This window comes from Bombina bombina, chromosome 12 (genome assembly GCF_027579735.1).
Source record: "Bombina bombina isolate aBomBom1 chromosome 12, aBomBom1.pri, whole genome shotgun sequence".
NCBI lineage: Eukaryota > Metazoa > Chordata > Amphibia > Anura > Bombinatoridae > Bombina > Bombina bombina.
Genome location: NC_069510.1, coordinates 89,313,693 through 89,336,037, shown reverse-complemented (window position 1 = coordinate 89,336,037; position 22,345 = coordinate 89,313,693). Strand labels below are relative to the sequence as shown.

General features: G+C 38.9%; 1 protein-coding gene and 1 long non-coding RNA gene across 2 annotated transcripts; one reads left to right on the top strand and one right to left on the bottom strand.

Moving 5' to 3' along the window:
- Window positions 1-1,428: 1,428 nt before the first annotated feature.
- Window positions 1,429-21,509, bottom strand: LOC128642956 (uncharacterized). Its single transcript, XR_008399739.1, has 2 exons — window positions 20,410-21,509; window positions 1,429-1,995 (listed from the first exon to the last, which is right to left on the bottom strand). It is a non-coding gene; the product is annotated as an uncharacterized LOC128642956 (long non-coding RNA).
- Window positions 1,757-13,227, top strand: TKTL1 (transketolase like 1). Its single transcript, XM_053695853.1, has 14 exons — window positions 1,757-1,889; window positions 3,541-3,658; window positions 5,885-5,998; window positions 6,487-6,584; window positions 6,664-6,855; window positions 6,963-7,090; window positions 8,122-8,315; window positions 8,399-8,563; window positions 9,082-9,238; window positions 9,345-9,475; window positions 10,007-10,090; window positions 10,825-10,921; window positions 11,097-11,216; window positions 12,869-13,227. The coding sequence occupies exons 1-14, from the start codon at window positions 1,783-1,785 to the stop codon at window positions 13,039-13,041; spliced, it is 1,878 nt and encodes a 625-aa protein (XP_053551828.1). The 5' UTR covers window positions 1,757-1,782; the 3' UTR covers window positions 13,042-13,227.
- Window positions 21,510-22,345: the final 836 nt, after the last annotated feature.

The window sequence follows — 22,345 nt, the reverse complement described above, 5'->3', positions numbered from 1 at the left end:
GAGCACTCCGATTGGTCCTTGTTCCGATCGCTCTCAGATATCGGCTTGTTCGTTCCACAATAGCGAAGTATCCGCTCTTTATGTGCTCAAACGCACGCAGGATACTATTGAAGGCTGTTATATGTTAAATAGAACCATTAGATGCAAAGTTACATTTGAAACCTTCATTCAGGCTTATAGTATCGGTACAGCAGCAGGTACCAAGCAGTCGTACAGTTTCGAAAATCCACAGATGACAAGCAGCATCAATCTGTTACAGCAACTGGAGGCTGTGAAGTAATCCTTGTAGTTAAAAGTTGGCAACAAATATCAACGCGTTTCTCCCTCTGCAGATCTAAAGCCCTGCAGAGGGAGAAACGCGTTGATATTTGTTGCCAACTTTTAACTACAAGGATTACTTCACAGCCTCCAGTTGCTGTAACAGATTGATGCTGCTTGTCATCTGTGGATTTTCGAAACTGTACGACTACTTGGTACCTGCTGCTGTACCGATACTATAAGCCTGAATGAAGGTTTCAAATGGAACTTTGCATCTAATGGTTCTATTTAACATATAACAGCCTTCAATAGTATCCTGCGTGCGTTTGAGCACATAAAGAGCGGATACTTCGCTATTGTGGAACGAACAAGCCGATATCTGAGAGCGATCGGAACAAGGACCAATCGGAGTGCTCAATCGGGCCAGCGCCCCTACAAGTGACGTCACTTCCGCTACGGCGGTAACTTTCCTTCTTTCCCCACTGAGAACCGCATCTATCCGGGGGTAAGCCTGCATTATCTATCCATACAATACCATTGACTTGGACTGTTTGATCCCTTATCTGGCCATAAGGAGATATTCTGTGAAAGTACTGGTATAATTTGCCATATACGGAGACGTCCGTTTTTAAATATATTGTGTTTTTATTCTGTAAATGTTGCATTAAATATTTTAGGCAGAGTCTGATACATAACACTCTGTATGTCACTGTTTTTTTCTCATTTTGAGTTTATTTTATCATTTTTGAGCAATTATACTTTAAAATTGATATGAAACACACCTTTTATTTTATTTTCATGATTCAGATAGAGCAGCAATTTTAAACATCTTTCTAATTTACTCCTAATATTTTTTCTTCAGTCTCTTGGTATCTTTATTTGAAAAAGCAGGAATGTAAATTTAGGAAAGACACATTTTCAGTTGATAGATCTCGTTGTGCTGGTTATTTGAAAAGTAGATCCCAACACAAAATAAAGTGTGGGCACCCCCGGTTTAGAGGCTTGTTCTTGTTAACCAATACAGCCATCTAGTTGTCCTTATTAGCCAATAAAAAATGGCTAATGTATTACGCAGCCTGTATTGCTTGGTAGATGTACTAAATGCAATATGAAAAAATAATATTGTTTGCTGTTCTTTCACCACTGTCTGCATTAGTGAAGTGTAGACAGTTTCTGGAGTTATTACAGTTTAATTAGAATTTGACATAAACTATATAGATCTAAAATATTACTATTATTATTTGATATACTACTGGATCCAAAAATCCAATTTTACTAAGACAAATGCAGTAATAAGATATTTTTGCCACAAAATGCGAATCGGACACACGTTACAGAGGACAGTGACCCTGGATGATGGGGTGAGTCGTCCACCACCTATAACCAAATCCACTCATTTTCTGCTCATGTGAGATCATTTCCTCTCTGGGCGTGGAGCGCGCGTTGCTCTTTAAAGCGCGCCCCCGGAGAAGAAGTCTTCTACAGCACTGCACAGGTTTGGAGGTGATAATAGCATCATCTACAATGGCCAGCTACAAGAAACCGGAGGACAATGAGCTGCAGGGCCTGAGGGATCTGGCAAACCGCCTGAGGATTCATTCCATCCGCGCCACATGTGCCTCTAACTCGGGGTAGGTGCCAGCAGTGCAGGGCACCGTTAGTTCTTGCAGGGCAGGGCGGCCCACGTGTGATCACGGCACATGGGCACACTGGTCGTATTCATCCTCGCAGCTAATGCTGTGGATTGGAAAGCATTTTTATTTTAATACTTTATTATGCATCTTAACATATAGTGCTATTTTAACACATTAAACACTTTGTAAAAGCTGCGCCTGTTTTGCCTACTAATTAATCTGTGCGCATTGCATTAGTTATTTATCATGTTTGATTTATTTGTACAATTATACTAATTATGTATGTGTAAGTTGCTAGTGATTAGGCCTAGTTAGTGCATATCCTATTGCAGGCCTCATTGTCAGTGTGTAACTAAATTAACAGCCTGACGGTCTCAGATTAATGAGAATCTGGCTACTTTATACTCCTCACTATAGTTATAAAAGATTTACCTGGGAGCTATTTTATATATCACATCAGTCAGTAGTGTCCTCCTAAAGTACAAGAGACAAGGTCATGTGGCCCCTGAGAGCATTTATTTAACTCCTCTTATCCCAGACAGGTTTTAGCACTAATGTTCTGCACCTTACAAAATCCTAATCATGCATCAGATCCCTTATAACCTAAACTAATGACCCTTTTCTCTAACCTTATCTAGTGTCAGTGCATGCTGCTTTAAGACTAAACGTCAGGTCACTCCCCCTCAAGCACATGTTCAGAGGCAGGTCTCTCTCTTTGTCATGTTTGGCTAAGCCTGACCTAATAGGCTGGAGCTGGATGAAGCCACTGTCACTTGGTGGGAGGGGACAGTGGCTTTTTCTTCTGTCCTGTATAGGTCACTTTGTGTGACTGTTCTGGCTCTGTGCAATGTTAAAATATGAAAAACTATAACTCTGGGTTAATGTTTAAAATTATTCCCAACACAGTGTATTTTGGTAAGGGCTCTTGTATTTACTCATGCATTAAATAAATATTGCTTTCTTGTGTCTCACACTTCTGCTCTTTAAATATAAGCTTTGCAAGATAAAAACTGTTAACTCCTATAAACAGTGACTCTTAAAGGGATATTCCAGCCAAAATTAGAATCTACATGGCTGCATTTGTTATGTACATGTATTGGCAAAATTGCTTCTAATAAAAGCTATAGCTGGTTCACACGTGTATTTAAGTATGCACCAGCATTTTAAACACGGCACTTGTTCAGAGAGCCTAAGGTGCTTTTTACCATCTGGTAATGACTCAATTTAATTGCTGACATGATTACAAGCCCCGCAGGTGCTCTGAGCAGCTGTAGTATTTAAAATGCTGGTGCACTGAGAATATCTAGCTATGCTTCACATGCATAAGCAGAGACAAATGTTAACACTAAAACAATGATAACCTTTACTATAGGTATTTTTGTCAATACATGTGTATTGCAACTATGTTTCTATTCAAAGATGTATTTTATCTATGTGCTTTTTAAATTTTGACCAGTGTGTCCCTTTAAGAGTAGAACATAAACACTGAGGACCTGATTCTCTCTAAAGTATCTAAATCTCGCCAGTACTGCAATGTTATGTTTGTATATCCCTGTCATAATGTAAACTATATAGGTTTGCAGAAGGTTTTTATTTTGTGTGTTTAGTGTAAAATTGTTTCATGTGACTTTTTTTTTTTTTTTTCTAGACACCCCACATCCTGTTGCAGTGCTGCAGAAGTTTTGTCTGTGCTCTTTTTCAATGTCATGAAATATAAAGCAGCCGACCCTGGCAACGTTAACAACGATCGCTTTGTCCTATCTAAGGTGAGAGATGTTCAGAATGAAGCTTAAAGGGACATGATATGCAAAAATTAATATGCATGTCATTTTAAGATCCTTTTTAAATTCACTTCTAATTTCAAATTTACTTTCTCTTGGTTCCCCTTAATGAAATAATACACACATCCTACACTAGTGGGAGCTAGCTGCTGATTGGTGCCTGCACACATTTGTCTCTTGTGATTGGCTGACTAGATGTGTTCAGCTAGCTGCCAGTACTGCAATGCTGTTCCTTCAGCAAAGGAATTGAGCAAAATTTGACAATAGAAGAAATTTGTAAAGTTTTAAAATTGTATGTACTATCCAAATCATGAAATAAAATGTTGTTGGTTCCTGTCCCTTTTAACACAACTCTAATACGGTATATTAATGCTTGCAACCCGCACGTTTATGGTGAAATGTTTCCCTCCTTTATTGGATAGCTGTTGCTGATAAGATATAAAGCCGTAGCTCCACCTGATCTGTTACAGTGCCAAGACTGAGTCATGGGGAGCAGTTCTGTTTAATCAGACACATAATACTCTGTTTAGAATGGACTACGTATGTACTTGATGGAACATCACTGCATTTATCTAAATTGCTGATTATGTCCCATTCCCTAGTTTTGCACAACCAACAGTTATATAAATACATTTTTTACCTCTGATTACCTTGTATCTAAGCCTCTGCAATCTGCCTCCTTATTTCAGTTCTTTTAACAGACATCCATTTTAGCCAATCAGAGCTGGCTCGCCTGAACTCAATGTGCATGCGCAGTGTTATCTATATATGACACACATGAACTAACACCCTATAATGGTGAAAAACTGTTAAAATGCCCAGAGATGAGAGGCGGCCTTCAAGGGCTTAGAAATTAGCATATGAACCTCCATAGGTTTAGCTTTCAACTAATACCAAGAGAACAAAGCAAAATTGGTGATAAAAGTAAATTGGAAAAATGTTTAAAATTGCATTCTCTATCTGAATCATTAAAGTTTATTTTGGAATAGACTGTCCCTTTTTTAAAGGGACAGTGTAACCAAAAAATGTTCTTGTTTAAAAAGAGAATGCCTTTACTACTCATTCCCCAATTTTGCACAACCAACATTATAAGATTAATAATAACACAACCAACATTATAAGATTAATCTCTAAATGTCTGCCTGTTCCAAAGGCTCTATAGACAGCCTCTTAATCGCTTGCTTTTGTATTTGCTTTTCACAACAGGAGACTGTTAGTTTATGTGGGCCATACAGATAACTGTTAATGCCCAAAAAGTTATTTAAGAGTTAGCACAACACTAAATGCAAGTCAGTAGATAAGACCTAGTCAGTCATGTGATCAGGGGACTGTCAGAAGATGCTTAGATACAAAGTAATCAGAGGTAAACGGTATATTAATATAACAGTTGGTTGTGCAAAACTGGGGAATTGGTAATAAAGGGATATCTATATTTTAAAACCATAAACATTCTATTGTAGACTGTCCTTTAACACTGCTTGTTCTATCTGATCCATTAGTTGTAATTTTAACTTTTTGAATTCTCTCACAAGCATGTTTTCTTTAAGTGAATGAGAACTTTCATGAATCGGTGCCCGGTTTTAAAAGAATTCCCCCCCCCCCCTCAATTTGCTTAGTTCCCATGGTATTTGTTGGAACTACCTAGGTAGTTATCTAGAGCATTGTTTCTCAACTGCAGTCCTCAAGTACCCCCCAACAGGCCAGGTTTTCATTATAGCTGAACCAGTGCACAGGTGAAGTAATCGTCTTATGGTTGAGATCAGGTCAGTAACCATTGTTACTGATCAGCTGATTACTTCACCTGTGCACTGGTTCAGCTGTAATGAGAACCTGGCCTGTTGGGGGTACTTGAGAAAAACTGGTCTAGAGCACTACCTGTCAGAAAACGGTACTGACATCTAGTGCTCTTGCAAAACTGCTGCCCTATAATTCTCCAGAAATGTGCACTCATAATCTTACCTCCCTGCTTTTTATCAACATACCAAGAGAATTTGGTACTAAAAGTAGTAAATTAGAGCAAGCAATTTTAAACTACTTTCTACATGAATCATGAGAAAATAAAAATTAGGCTTAATATCCATTTAAATTTAGTTTAATCCAAGGATCTTTTAATTTGTATGCAAAGAAACAATGCAATTAAATTATGACAGGCTTCCTAATCTTTCATAAATGTGTTTTAATAATTATATATATATTATTTTTTTCTTCCAGGGCCATGCTGCACCTATTCTCTATGCAGCATGGGCAGAAGCTGGCTTTCTTAAGGAATCTGACCTTCTCAACCTGAGGAAAATAGACTGTGACCTGGAAGGACATCCAACACCTGTAAATATATCTTTTTATAAAGTTGTTTTTGTATCAGGGATCAACCTTACGGAAGCCAGGGCTCTAAAGTTCAGAGATGGAAAATCTAGGATTCTACATATTTGTATGAACACTTTTCTGGCTCCTAAGTCTGTATACTTTTTTTTTTTTTTTTTTTTTTGTTAACCTGTCATGGCGTATTCTGTCCAAACTGCGCTGAGCTTTAGCGCCGTTAGGATGAAATACGTCATAGCCGTTTGGCTTTCTTAAAGCCAGCAGCGCTTCCTGGATTTGATAGCGGTCTGGAGGGGGTACCTAGCAGCATAGGGGGATGCCCCTGACTCTATCACATATTGAAATCTCCCCATCGTGGGATCTCAATTTGTCTACATAGGAACGTTGTTCTGATGTAGACATTATGACCCTGTCATGAAAGGGTTAATCAATCTGGTCTATCTTCAGTCAACAAGCTGCTGCAAACTGATTGGCTTTATTTCATTTAATTACAGAAATTGCCCTTTGTAGATGTTGCAACCGGTTCCCTAGGACAAGGCCTGGGCGCATCTTGCGGCATGGCTTACACTGGGAAATACTTTGACAAGGCCAGGTAAGCCCCTGCTTCCTTGTGTTAAAGCATCATAGTGTGTGTGGTGTTTGGTATTTTTATTTGTTTATGTTTTCTGTAGTTATCGTGTATATTGCTTGTTGGGGGATGGTGAGTCATCAGAAGGAGCTGTATGGGAAGCAATGGCTTTTGCATCTCACTACAAACTTGACAATCTGGTGGCCATCTTTGATGTAAACCGTTTGGGACAAAGTGAGGCGGCACCTCTACAGCATGATATGGAAACCTACAGAAAAAGATGTGAAGCTTTTGGGTAAGTGTAGCGTTTGGTTTCTACTCTCCCCTTTTTTATAAAGGTATTTTAATGTCCTTGACAACCTCTTCCCATGCATCCTCTGAGAAATATTTGCTATCTTGCAGGTGGACTACTTATGTTGTAGATGGTCATGACGTTGCTGAGTTGTGCAGTTCTTTCTGGCAGGCAACGCAAGTCAAGGACAGACCCACTGCCATTATTGCTAAGACTTACAAAGGGAAAGGCATTGTAGGTAGGTGTATTGCAGGGGACTCTTTGGTTTAATATTACAAAATGTCAACTATGGTTATGTGCCAGATCTAGAACACTATCTGATGCTACCACTATACCAAGTTAATAGGGGGTTTGTGCCAGTGACACGAGTTGTGCAGAAGTTTGTCAAATGCCCCCCCCCGATCCCCAAGACTTATACCATTGGCAAGGTTAGGAGATTACCTTTCCAATGGTGGGTCTTGGGGGTCTGTAGCTGCTTAGATCCCTGAGATACAGGTTTCTAAGCAGCATGCCCCCTTTCCCTATACTTTGTATTGACAATTTTAAATAAAGTTGAGCACTGATGTCACCACACGTAACGGTAAGCCCCGGTGATGCCTGTCACACTATGCAGGTCCGATCGCCAGGGTAGGAGCGGGTGGGAGCCCCCAGATTGCAAAAACGTTGAGTGCTAATGTCGGCTCTGAGCTGTCATTGGTACTCAAGGGGTTAAAAGAACAGTTAAGTCCAAATTAAACTTTCATGGTCTAGACAGAGCATGCAATTTTTTTAAATAACTTTCCAATTTACTTCTATTATCAAATTTGCTTTGTTCTCTTGGTATAATTTGAGTAAACATAGGTGGGCTCCTAGGACTTCAGGAGTGCATGTGTATTTAAGTCTGTGGAAGTGGTGTCTGCAATGTTTTTAAAATTGTTCTAAAGAATTAATACTGATACTAAAGGCACATGCATTACTGAAGTCCTAGGAGGCCACCTATGTTTACTCTTCAACAAATTATACCAAGAGCACAAAGCAAATTTGATAATAGAACTTTATAATAAAGTTGTTTTAAAATAACATGCTCTGCATATCATGAGTGATTTTTGGACTTTACTGTCCCTTTAAGGTAGTATCAATATTACCAGTAGTCAAGAAACAACGGATTCATAAATTACCCTATGACTTGGCTGTCTCATGAGCGAGTCCTTGGGGACTAGTTTAGTATTTGATGGTCCTCAAAGCTTTTGCTAGTTATGGAACCTCATAAGCAAAGTTTGTTCTCCCCAGGAGTTGAAAATGAAGATAACTGGCATGGAAAGCCCATGCCTAAAGATAAGGTAGAAGCAATCATCAATCAAATTCAGAACCAGATCCAAGCAAATAACAAGATGTGTCCTGCACTACCTACATCAGATGCTCCCAAAATCAGTATTTCTAACATAACCATGACTTCCCCTCCAAACTACAAGCTTGGTGAAAAGGTACGCAACAATGGAAGGTGGGATGTCCAGATCTATGTAAGAAATTGTTACATAACCTTTTGAAATCCCCTCCTTGCTTTCAGATTGCAACACGCAAAGCGTATGGGCTAGCTCTGGCCAAGTTAGGGCATGCCAACAGCAGGGTTATTGCTCTTGATGGAGACACCAAAAATTCCACTTTTTCTGATATCTTTAAAAAGGATCATCCTGATCGTTTCATTGAGTGCTTTATTGCTGAACAGAACATGGTGAGTACTTTCTTTTGCCTGTGTGCAGAGTCTGTTTTGATATGCATTAAGGTTTTTCTGACTGGGCTGGTGTCAGGTGGAGTACTGCTAAAATATAACAAGCTGCAATCAATTGAGGCCCAACTCACCACAAATACTTACTGGGAACACTGCAAGTTAAAACACAACACACAAGCTAGGGGTAAGAGCAATAAGACCAAAGTACTGCAAGTTTTATCAGAATGTGGAAAAGAAAAAAAAAAATCTGATAATTGAAAGCCAGAGTGACACAGGCTGTCACTTTAGCTTTCAATTTATTTGATTGTCGGCTCTTTTCTGACTCCCTTTTAAAACAGATTTAGTATGACCGCTTGCTCTATTTCTATAAATGCGTGTAATCTAAATGCCAAAGAAAAACTTAATTTTTTTTTTTTGCAATTAAAGCTGTAGAAATCTTTATTTTCCCCTCAGTCTAAAAAAAAAATTATCGGCCATTTTTAAAGCTCTAATTAAGATGAGTGGTCTAATCTTTCCTAAAGGTTAGTGTGGCTATGGGATGTGCTACACGGGATCGCACTGTAGCATTTGCCAGCACATTTGCTGCCTTCCTTTCAAGAGCGTATGATCACATCCGTATGGGAGCCATATCTCAGTCCAACGTCAATCTATGTGGATCTCACTGTGGAGTATCTATTGGTAAGGATTTACAGTCTCTTCATTTTCAATAACTGTCGGCTACATCTATTTGTAGCTACTTACTGGGGGTTATAGATATAATATATATTTGTGGTTTTGTTTTTAGGTGAGGATGGACCATCTCAGATGGCTTTGGAAGATATAGCCATGTTTCGTGCCATTCCAACTTGTACTGTTTTCTATCCTAGCGATGGAGTTTCTACTGAACATGCTGTCACATTGGCGGCAAATACTCAGGTTGGTGTATATAAAAACATTCCAATGTACGGATACAGGTAAAGAGAACGCTAAAACTAATGCTCCAATTTGTTAGTACAGATTTACCACTAACAACCCTTCACATCTGGTTTTAACCCCTGATTAAACACCCATTTTAAAATAACTCTTCCCTCTATCATAACCTGTTGAGGAGTGTGTGTCCCCCCCGGCCATTAGAGCCCCCTCACAGAAACTTATGCCTAGTGCTACTGGTAACGTGCTATTATGGGGGTCACCTGTATTTGCAATTGATGCATGACATAAAATACCTTGTTAGAGCTCTTCCGTGGGCCATCATTGGTTATCTCCCCGTATGGGAAAAACGGGATGACTTAAAGGGAGGACCATATTATGTGGTACTTGAAAGAAATGGAATTATAGACTTAATGACTTTGTAAAAACAACTCTCAGCTTGCCCGGTTTGTGAAATTTCCACTTAGAGGGGTGAAAAGCTGAGATAGCAAATATATTTTGTATCTTGCATTTCTAACTTCTGGTTTCAATTCCTAGGGAATCTGTTTCATCAGGACAAGCCGCCCGGACACTGCTATCATTTACTCTCCAGAAGAGAAATTTGAAATTGGCCAAGCAAAAGTAAGATTACACAATGGAGCTCTATAGTAATAACAAAACTAGGTAGGCTCATAACAGCTGAGTGTGCACGTCTTATACAATGTTGCTAAACACTGCTGCCAGAGTACTAGACGCATGCACACTCCTAAGCTCTTTAAAGACTAGTTTTATTCTTCAATAAAAGACAAGGCAAATTTGATAACAGAAGTAAATTTAATAGTTGTGTAAAACTGTTGCTCTCTGTATCTTAAAGGGACATTAAACCCCTAATTTTTCTTTCATGATTCAGACAGAGAATACAATTTTAAACAAAATCCCAATTTACGTCTAATTTGCTTCATTATTTAGATATCCTTTGTTAAAGAAATTGCAATGCACATGGGTGAGCCAATCACATGAGGCAAATATGTGCAGCCACCAATCAGAATCTACTGAGCCTATCTAGATATGCTTTTCAGGAAGGAATATCAAGAAAATGAAGCAAATTTAATAACAGAAGTATATTAGAAAGTTGTTTAAAATTGTATTCTCTATCTGAATCACGAGAGAGAGAATTTGGGTTCAATGTCCCTTTAAGTTTAATCTTGACTTTACTGGGGGGTGTATGTGGTTTTTTTATATAAAAAAAATAATTTTTTTTTTTTTTTTATTCATGACATATAGTAGCCAACACGGACATTTAAATCTCCATTTTAATGTTTGTCAACCACCTATAGATTAGGGTGTTTTTTTTTTTATCTTATTTTTCTCAACAGGTTGTGCGCCAAAGTGACTCAGACAGGGTAACGGTTATAGGAGCTGGAGTAACATTACATGAAGCGCTGGCTGCTGCTGACAAACTTGCCAAGCAAGGTAGGATTCTACTGTAAAGCTAAAACTAATAATACTTGTAAAACGCAAGTTCTACCATATTTTAGGGGTTGATGGGTTGTGTGGTGGGAGTGGGGCATTTTTCTGCTATGGTAACTTGTTAAAATAAACCTAGGCAGTGTATGTATGTTGAATTAATCAAACTGAATCTCTTTAGGAATCGCTATCCGTGTGATCGACCCATTTACTATTAAGCCACTAGATGCTGCAACTATTATTTCAAGTGCCAGAGCTACTGGTGGACATATTATTACAGTGGAAGATCATTATAGAGAAGGTAAGATATAACTAAACTTCTGCATGTGTGGTTTTTTTTTATTTTTTTTCCAAACCACTTGTGCTACTTGCTGTGCCTGTGGCATGCAACTTTCTAATTGACTCCTATAATTTTTTTCCTCTAACTTTTCATTTGAAAAGCAGGAATGTAAGTATAGGAGCCGGCTAATTTTTGGTTCAGCACTGAGGTAGCGCGCGCCGATTGGTGGCCATCAATCGGCTGCAGAAACACCCTTTCAAATGTACGGAGTTTCTTATTGCCACCAATAAGCAAGAGCTATCCAGGGTGCTGAACTTTTTTGTGTTAAGATGGATAATCCCTTAAAAGGATACTATATATATATATATATATATATATATATATATATATATATATATATATATATATATATATATATATATATATATATATATATATATATATATATATATAATTTTCATGATTCAGCGCATAACATTAAGTAACTATCTAATTTACTCCCATTTCTTTGTTCTTTTGCTATCTTTATTTTAAAAGCAGGAATGTAAATCTTAGCAGCCAGCCCATTTTAGGTTCAGCACCATGGATAGCGCTTGCTTATTGGAGGCTTACATTTACCCACCAATAAGCAAGCATAACCCAGGTTCCCAACCAAAAATGGGCTGGCTCCTATACATCACATTCCTGCTTTTTAAATAAAGATAGAAATAGAAAAAAAATTGATAGGAGTAAATTAGAAAGTTGCTTAAAATTGCATGCTCTATCTGAATCATGAGAGAATTTTTTGGTTTAGTGTCACTTTAATTCCCCAGTTTTGCATAACCAACAGTTATATAAATATACTATATTCTCCCCCCCCCCCTCTCTGATTACCTTGTATCTAAGCCTCTGCAGACTGCCCCCTTATTTCAGTTCTTTTGACAGACTTGCATTCTTGCCAATCAGTGCTCACTCCACTGTAAATTCACGTGCATGAGCTCAATGTTATCTATATGAAACGCATGAACTAATGCCCTCTAGTGGTAAACTGAAAATGCCTTTAGATTAGAGGCGGCCTTCAAGGTCTAAAAAATTAGCATATGAACCTACTAGGCTTTTGCAGCCAAATGCTGGTGGTACGGTGCATACTTAAATACGCTTTTATGTTAATATACGTTTTTACCTCTGTGTACCTTGTATCTAAGCCTCTGCAGACCTTATCTCAGTTCTTTTGACAGACTAGCATTTTAGCTAATCAGTGCCCTCTCATAAGCAAGTCACTGACGTGAGACCAATATTATCTATATGGCACACATGAACTAGCACTGTGAAACTGTCAAATGCATTCGGATGAGAGGCAACCTTCAAGGGTTTAGAAATTAGCATATGAGCCTACTTAGGTTTAGCTTTCAACTAAGACTACAAAGAAAAATGGGTGATAGAAGTAAATTGGAAAGTTGTGTAAAATTACATGCCCTATTTAAATCAAGAATTTTTTTTTTTTTTTTTTCCTCTACTGTCACTTTCAAATTGCTATCTTTTTCAAATAAATATAGCAAGAAAACAAAGAATTTGATAATGGGGGTAAATTAGAAAGCTACTTAATCATGAGAAGCCATTTGGGTTTAGTATCCCTTTAAGAATCTGAACTGTCCCTTGTACAAACACTCATGTATAACAAACTTGTCTTTCAGGAGGTATTGGAGAAGCAGTATCTGCTGCTGTTGCAGGGGAACCAGGTTTCATTGTACAACATCTTGCTGTGAGAGGTGTAGCAAGAAGTGGGAAACCTACAGAATTACTGGATATGTTTGGCATTAGTGCTAAATGCATTGTTGAAGCTGTAAAATCTACATTTGCAAACTAATCTTTTAGCTAAAACGCAATTTATTGTAATTCCCTACAAATGAAACTTATAACACTTAATGCTATGTTGTACATCCGTATGAACACAAGTTTTAATAAGCGATCTTTTGTCACAAAGTAGAGTAATAACATTCCATACATCTCAAACTGTTACTGAGCACTTAATAAAAACATTGTTTTTGGTTAACCTCTGTCCTAAAGTTGTTTTCTTGTTTGTTTTTTTTCTTCATTGATTTAAAGTACCTTTTTTATTTGGAGAGAGGAAAAAATCCCCACAAACATAAATAAAACTCTTGTTTAAAAATATTGAGTAAACACTGATGCTTGTTTATAAATGAAACCATACTGCCCCTTAATTTTTTTCTTATAATTTATCCCTGGAAAATTGACCAATTTTAAGATTTTGGAGAACTTAAAGGGATAATGAACCCAATTTTTTTTTTTTTTCTTTCATGATTCAGAGAGCATGCAACTTTCTAATTTACTCCTATTTGTCTTTGTTCTCTTGCTATTTTTATTTGAAAAAAGTCCAGAACCCTGGACAGCACTTGTTTATTGTTGGCTGACTGTATCCACCAATCGGCAAGAACAACCCAGGTTCACCAAAAATGGGCTGGAATCTAACCTTACATTCTTGCTTTATCAAATAAAGATTCCAAGAGAGAACATTTGCTAATAGGAGTAAATTAGAAAGTTGCTTAAAATTGCATGCTCTCTGAATTACAAAGAACAAATTTGGGTTCAGTGTCCCTTTTTTAAAATGCACCCTGACTTCTCAAGGCTAACTCTGCTACACATCTATACCTAATTGATGTAATCTTATATTGTATAGATTTAATTTGTTTACCCTAAATATATATATATATATATATACACATATATTTTCATACTAGCTCTTATAACCTAGCTGTTGGTGTGGGGTTTTTTTTTTCTCCAGGGGACTAAAGCCCATATTGGCAGTCTATAGCACTATCTTTCTAGCTTAAACTAGTGCCACTTTCCAGCCATGCTCTATAGGTATAGGGGCCTAACTACAGGGTTATCAGCTGAGATGTGACTTACTCATCCAGTTCTATAGTACCTTGATGTCACTGAGAAACCAGAACCGAGTCAGGGGGAAAAACACTTCCTATGCATTTCTACTTTGCTGTGAGCAATGCTAATTACAGAACTTGTATAGCTAGTTGCCTACTGTTCACAGGAATGAATTGTGTCCAGTGTCTCATCACCATCCAATCACACTGTTCTCCCCTGAACAGCATAGAGTGGTTGGTAGAATAAGTGACTGAGAATAAGGTGGTGGCTGCATCATATTGAAATTTGAAAATGAGGTGGGGGTGTAGTGGCTACCACAGACTTAGCAGTGGCCTCCAGAGATGTCTAGTTACACTCCTGCATATGGATGAATTATGTGCATCTCTGGACATAAGTGACATCATATGAAATGGGTGAACTATTATACTTTATTTATGAAGTGCCAACATATTCTGCAGCACTGTCCATGGATACAATTTTATTTAATAAAACATGTAATAGGACAACATTTACAAACATGCAGGAGGAATTGAGGACCCTATTCCTGTGGGAACTTATAATCTAGAAGGGTAGGAGGTGAGGACTGCAAAATTGAGAAATATGTTAATGCAGATTTAGATTAGGGAAATGTTAGGTAAGTAAAATTAATTTATTGAGTTGGGTGGTAGGCTTCTCTGAACAGAAATGTCTTCTGGGAGCATTTAAAGAAAGATTAGGGCAAAGCCTGACAGCACAAGGGAGAGTGTTCCAGAGGGTAGGTGCTGCACAACAGAAGTCCTGCAGTTTAGCATGGAAAGAGGTAATAGTCACAGATGCAAGGAGCAGGTCATTGTTGGATCTTAGTGGGCGCACTGGAGTATACTTGTTAGAGAGGTAGAGGGGAGCGGCATGGGTGAGAATTTTGAATTTAATTCTGCTGTGAATGGGGAGCCAATGAATTGATTCATATAGAGGTGCAGCAGATACAGACCGATAGGAAATGTGGATCAGCCTGGCAGAGGCATTTAGGATGGATTAAAGGGGGGAGAGGCAGGCAAGAGGAAGGCCAGTAAGTAGGTCAATTTGGGAAATAACAAGGGAGTGGTTCATTTGCTTTGTGGTGTTAGCGCTCAGAAAAGGGGCGAATCTTGGGAATGTTGCAGTAGAAAGCAATTGGATCTGGGGGCCGAAGGATAGATTTTAGTCAAGTGTAACTCAGAGGGAGCATATTTGCGGTGATGGGGAAATGGTGATGCTGTCAACAGGGATAGAGAAGTCGGCGTAGAGCTTGAGGGGGGGGAGAATAAAAAGGAGCTCAGTCTCGGACATGTTAATCTTTAGGTGGTGAGAGGCCATCCAGGAAGAAATACCAGATAAGCAGTCACTGACATGAGAAAGGAGAGAGAGCGAGCAGGAGTGGAGAGGTAGATCTGGGTGTCATCAGCATAGAGGTGATATTTGCAGCCATAACTGTTGATAAGTTTACGCAGCAAATAAGTATAAATGGAGAAGAGTAGAGGACCCAGAACAAATCCTTGAGGTACTCCAACAGAGGCATTGGAGAGGAGTCGTCGCCGGCAAATGACACAGAAAAAGACCTGTGAGAAAGATAGGAGTGAATACAGGAAAGAGCAGTGTCACAGAGGCCAAAAGAGCTAAGGGTCTGTAGGAGGAGGGGGCGGTCAACTGTGTCGAAGGCAGCTGAGAGGTCAAGTAAGATGAGTATAGAGTAGTGACCAATATTTTTAGCAGAGAGAAGATTGTTAGTAACCTTGGTAAGGGCAGTCTCAGTTGAGTGTTTAGGGCGGAATCTGGATTGCAGGGGGGTCAAGCAAGGAGTTGATGGATAGGAAGTGGGTTAGGCAATTGTAAACTAGTTTTGATGTTAGTGGAAGCAGTAGCTTTCAGGAGAATTGGGGTCGAGGGAGTATGGGAGTGATTTGCGTGTTTGAAAGAAGATGGAAATGAGCCGGTAGAGAGAGAGAAAGGTTGAAGATATGAGTAAGAGCAGGAGTGAGGGTATTAGATGGAAAGGTATAGGGTCGAGCGGGCAGGAAGTGAGGCATGAGGAAGATAGTAAGGAAGAAACTTCATTCTCAGTGGCTAGATGGAAGATGCAGAGGGAGTATGTGCACAAATAGAGGCATTTCTTTGGCTGTGTGATAGAGGGGTTCTCACAGTAATCCCAGGGACATTTAAAACATTGAAAGATAGGAGTCTGCTCTTTCAAGCAAGGAGTTGTCCATTTCTCTCAGATGCAGGTGATCATTTTTGACATGTTTTGGTGAGGAGTAGGGGGTCCTTATGAAACCAACTGTACATCCAGGACTAGGACCACTGAAACTATAAACCACAGGCTATATCTGGGCCTCTAAGACAGAAATCAGTAATTTGTTATCGACCTTACAAATCCACAAAGGATTTAAACACATAGGTAAAGTACTTAGCAGGGGTCACAGAGAACTGCTGGTCCAGAATGGAAAATGCCTCTGACCCAATCAGCAGCACTAATTGCACGACCCAGCTGTGCATCTAGCGCTGCTGATTGGCTCAGCTGCAGTCTGTGCTTGAGACCAGCAGTTCTCTGTTGCACCTGAGCAGTACTTTACCTTCTACAGGTGACTAAACTCTTTAAAACTATGTAGATGTGCAGTACATGCTGTAGCGAATGAGAGCATAGCATATCCCGGCCCTTTAATTCTTTGTGGCCAACAAAGAAATGGAACGATGGAAATTAATAGTATCAAATTTCCATTGTTATGGCACCTCTATGAGGCGAAGCAAAGGGTAGGGAAAGTGGGAGGGATATGTATAGCTTTGTTTGGGGTGTCTTCGCCTGCTCCCGGTGGCCAGGAATAGTATTTCCAATAGGTTATGAATGTTCTTGTGGACTCTCACTGCCAATAGAAGGAAAATGTGGTTATCTGATTTTATGTTGAATTTACAAACTTAGAGGGACAATTGGCCCCTCACCTGAAAGAGAGGAAGCACATTTTGAATGAGTCACTTGTGAGACAAGGGATTGCATAAATTGTAGCGTGACAAGACATTGATAAGGTTTAAAGGGACAGTCGACTCCAGAATTGTTATTGTTTAAAAATATAGATAATTCCTTTATTACCCATTCCCTAGTTTTGCATAAGCTACACAGTTATATAAATACACTTTTTACCGCTGTGATTACCTTGTATCTAAGCCTCTGCAAACTGCTCCCTTATTTCAGTTCTTTTGATAGACTTGCATTTTAGCATTTTATCAGAGCTGGCTCCCTGGAACTCTACGTGCGTGAGCACCGTGTTATCTATATGACACACATGAACTAATACCCTCTAGTGGTGAAAAACTGTCAAAATGCCCTGAGAGAAGAGGCGGGCTTAGAAATTAGCATATGAACCTCCTAGGTTTAGCTTTTAACTAAGAATACCAAGAGAACAAAGCAAAACTGGTGATAAAAGTAAATTGAAAAATTGTTTAAAATTACATTCTCTATCTAAATCATGAAAGTTTATTTTGGACTAGACTGTCCCTTTAATGGCATGGGAGGCTTTTTTTAACCCTTTGAGTGCTAAGCACTTTCCCACCTGGGTGCTAAGGTTTTTTTTTAAAGGTTTTTTTATTTTATATTTTTAAAAATATTTTTTTTTTACTTTTTTTTTTATTTATTTCAGATCCCCAAGACTTACACTGTTGGAAAGGTTAGGCGATTACCTTTCCAACGGTGGGTCTTGGAGTTCTGTAGCTGCTTAGATGCCTGAGATACAGTCTTCTAAGCAGCATGCCCCCTGCTCCTATATTTAACATTGTTAAGTATAAATAAAGTTGCGCAGTGACGTCACTATGCAGAACGGGAAGCCTGTCATTATGCAGGCCCGATCGCCGGGGTAGGAGCGGGTGGGAGCCCCCAGATCTCCTTCCAGTTGGGAGAGTGCTAGTGACGGCTCTGAGCCGTCATTAGCACCAGAATGGGAAACTGTGACGGCTCAGAGCCGTCATTAGCACTCAAGGGGTTAAAGGGGCATGGGACCCGTCACTTATAAGGGCATGGGCACCTGCACTTGTCTCTTAGTAGAGGGCAATGGGGTCCTGCTTTTGGCATCATTTTATTAGATGGAGTTTGACACAACACACGGAAATCGAGTTTTCACACATACATAGTATTGTTTAGTAGGATATTTATCCGTACGTTTATTTTTAAGAAACATGAAATCCAAAATTTTTGTTTGCATGACTTAAAGGAATAGTCTAGTCAAAATTAAACTTTTATGAATCAGATAGAGCATGCAATTTTAAGCAACTTTCTAATTTACTCCTAATATCACATTTTCTTTGTTCTCTTAGTATCTTTATTTGAAAAAGCAGGAATGTAAGCTTATGAGCCGGACCGTTTTTGGTTCAGCACCTGGGAAGCATAGAGTTTTAAACAACTTTACAATTTACTTCTATTATCAAATTTGCTTAGTTCTCATTGTATCCTTGGTGTTAGGTACGTAGTAAGGTTTGTGTGACTTGAGCACTAAATCATGACAGGAAACACTGCTGCCATCCAGTGCTCTTGCAAATGTATAACATTCTTACAAAACTGCTGCCATTTAGTGTTTCAGACACATGCAAGCTCCTGAGCCTACCTACCTGCTATTCAAGAAAGGATACCAAGAGAGTGAAGAAAATGTGATAATAAAAGTAAATTAGAAAGTTTAAAGGGACACTAAACCCACTTTTGTTCTTTAATGATTCAGACAGAACATGCAATTTTAAGCAACTTTCTAATTTACTCCTACAATCAAATTTTCTTCGTTCTCTTGCTATCTTTATTTAAAAAGCAGGCTTGTAAAGTGCCCGGTTTTTAAAAATTTGATTAAAAACAGGGGCACTTTAATTCATTAAAATTTACATTTCACTCGTGTTGTGAACAAAATACTTACCTTTTAAACTTGACAGCTGCTCCAGCTTTCCCAGGTCGTCGCAAGCCATTTCTGATGTCAGAAATGATGGATAGGTCATCCTCCAATCAGGGCTTCCCCAACGCGGGGGAATCAGTGTCTGATTCAACGCTGTGATTGGAGGAAGCCGGATTCCTCATTTTAGACCCAGGAAGAGGCTTTGCGACGGGCGGAGGAAGCGGGAGTGGCTGAGATGATTAAAAGGTATTTTTTCACAGCACAAGTGAAATGTAAATTTTGATGAACTAAAGTGCCCCTGTTTTTAATTGAATTTTTAAAAATCAGGCACTTTAGCATCCAAATTTACATTCACTTTAAGAGCCGGCCCATTTATGGTTGAGAACCCTGGGTTATGCTTGCTTATTGGTTTGCTAACTGTATCCACCAATAAGCAAGCGCTATCCATGGTGCTGAACCTAAAATGGTCTGGCTTCTAAGTTTTAAATTCCTACTTTTAAATAAAGATAACAAGAGAACGAATACAAATTGATAGTAGGAGTAAATTAGAAAGTTGCTTAAAATTGCCTGCTCTATCTGAATCATTAAAGAAAAAACAATTGGGTTTAGTGTCCCTTTAATTTTGCATGCTCAGTTGAATCATGAAATAAAAAAAATTTAATTTCACTTTAACATGTTAATTAAAATGTTCTATTTATTGCATGTGATTTGTGACATTAATCTTACTGAGTGTTATTTATTTTTAACTTCTAATTGTTCTCCTCTTAAACGAATAGTTATTTAATTTCTTTTAAAGTCATATGTTATATCATTAATAAATGTAACCTACAATTAATTGAGCTGCAGAAAGTGACTCATTTTATAATTTTACAAATACCTTATATATTTTTTACGTTTCTCTTAGCCTTGAAGAGAAAAAATATTGCCCTTCAAAATTGTTTATCATCCATGAAGAATTTGGACACCTGAAACGTTTTAGCTATTGCAACAAACTTTTTTTTTCTCAAGGTCAGTACAGATAAAAATTAAAGGGACAGTAAAGTCAAAATTAAACTTTGATGGTTCAGATAGAGTGTGCAATTTGAAACAACTTTCTTATTTACTTCTATCAAATTTGCACTATTCTTAGGTATTCCTTGTTGAAGACTAAACCAAGGTAGGCTGATAGGAGCTTAGGAGAATGCATGTGTCTATAGCAGCAGTGTTTGTAACTGTATCACAGTGCTATAAACAATGTTGCAAACACTGCTGCTAGGTGGTATAGACACGTGCACGCTCCTGAACTGACCCAGGATAACTCTTTAACAAAGGAAACCAAGAGAGCTAAGCAACAATTATAATAGAAGTAAATTGGAAAGTTGTTTTAAATCCCATGCTCTGTCCAATCAATGACAAATTTGACTTTACTGTCCCTTTAACAAAGAAAATGCCCTATAAATTAATCTGGGTTCTGGTACCTTGACAATCCTGGAATCAGGAGGTAAGTCCTCTTTTCCAAGTCATCCTCCCAATATCCTGGGAGAAAGAGGAGATGAAAGTTGTAGATGCACTGACTTACTGCAGTGCTGATGAGAGAAAGCAACAGATGTAGCCTTGTGCTGGGGAGAGACAGATAATCTGGTTTAGCCTACATCAGGTGTACGGTAGAGAGAGATCAACGGGTGCATCCATGGGGGGAGAGATAATCAGAGTAGTCTACATCAGGTGTATGGTAGAGAGAGATCAACGAGTGCAGCCATGGGGGGAGAGATAATCAGAGTAGCCTACATCAGGTGTATGGTAGAGAGAGATCAACGAGTGCAGCCATGGGGGGAGAGATAATCAGAGTAGCCTACATCAGGTGTATGGTAGAGAGAGATTAACGGGGGGAGAGATAATCAGAGTAGCCTACATCAGGTGTATGGTAGAGAGAGGTCAACAGGTGCAGCCATGGGGGAGAGATAATCAGAGTAGCCTACATCAGGTGTATGGTAGAGAGAGATTAACGGGTGCAGCCATGAGGGGAGAGATAATCAGAGTAGTCTACATCAGGTGTATGGTAGAGAGAGATCAACAGGTCCAGCCATGGGGGGAGAGATAATCAGAGTAGCCTACATCAGGTGTATGGAAAGATCAATAAGTGCATTCATACAAAGTGTCTGCAGTGCTGGGGGGGATAATCAGGACAGTCTGCATCAAGTGTATGGAATCAATAGGTGCAGAAAATCAAAGTGTCTTAGTGTTGCGGAGAGAGATCATCAGGGCAGCCTGCATCAAGTGTATGAAGAGATAGATCAATAGGTGCAGCCATACCAAGTGCCTCAGTGTTGGGGGGAGGTCAATCAGGGCAGCCTGCATCAAGTGTATGGAAGAGAGAGACCAATGAGTAAAGCCAGTATCTGCAGTGCTAGGTAATGGGGAGAGAAAGAATAGACTGCAGCCAGCAGTGCTGGGGAGAGAGAGAGCATAAGGTCCAGTCACACCATGTGGGAAGAGAGTCATACAGAAGCCCTGGCAGTCACAACAGAGATATGCACCGGGTGCAACTTGCTCTGTCACACTTGTACTGTGCGCTCTGTGTGTGGTTCTGTAGTGGAGGAATGACCACACCCACCTTACCCCCTTTTAAAAATGGAAATAGTTTGGGAAAGGTAACAGTGCTAAAAAAAACCCATAGTGCTGTGCTCTCAATATTACCATCACTGGTCGTGCTCCCTAAGAAATCAGTCTCTAAACAGATCTTGCATCTCAATTTCCACTAAAGCCAACTCTGTATTTGAAATATAATAAGAGGATCTAAAAATGTGCATAAATAGCTTTGGTGGGATGAGTTTCCCACCAGCACAGGAACATTCCATGCCTGATGGACTTTAAAGCTAAAAAAACACATATGTTGTTTAATGTTACTAATAGAATAGTTTATCATACATATATTGGAATGTTTAATTGTATATCATAAGTTTGTATTAGTGTCAGAATGTGTCACGTAGCAACAAATAATTCAAGAGATTAAAGGGACACTCAAGTCAAAATTAAACTGTCATGATTCAGATACAGCATGCCATTTTAAACAACTTTCCAATTTACTTCCATTAACAAAATGTGCACAGTCTTTTTATATTTAAACCTTTTGAGTCTCCAGCTCCTACTGAGCATGTGCAAGAATTCACAGAATAAGCATGTATGCATTTGTCATTGGCTGATGGCTGTCACATGGTCCGTGTATGCATTTGTCATTGGCTGATGGCTGTCACATGGTCCGTGTATGCATTTGTGATTGGCTGATGGCTTTCACATAGTACAGGGGGAGTGGAAATAGACATAATTTTTAAAATTGTCAGAAAAAAATATACTATTCATTTGAAGTTCAGACTGAGTGCTATTGCATTGTCTTGGTATCTTGCATTTGTTGAT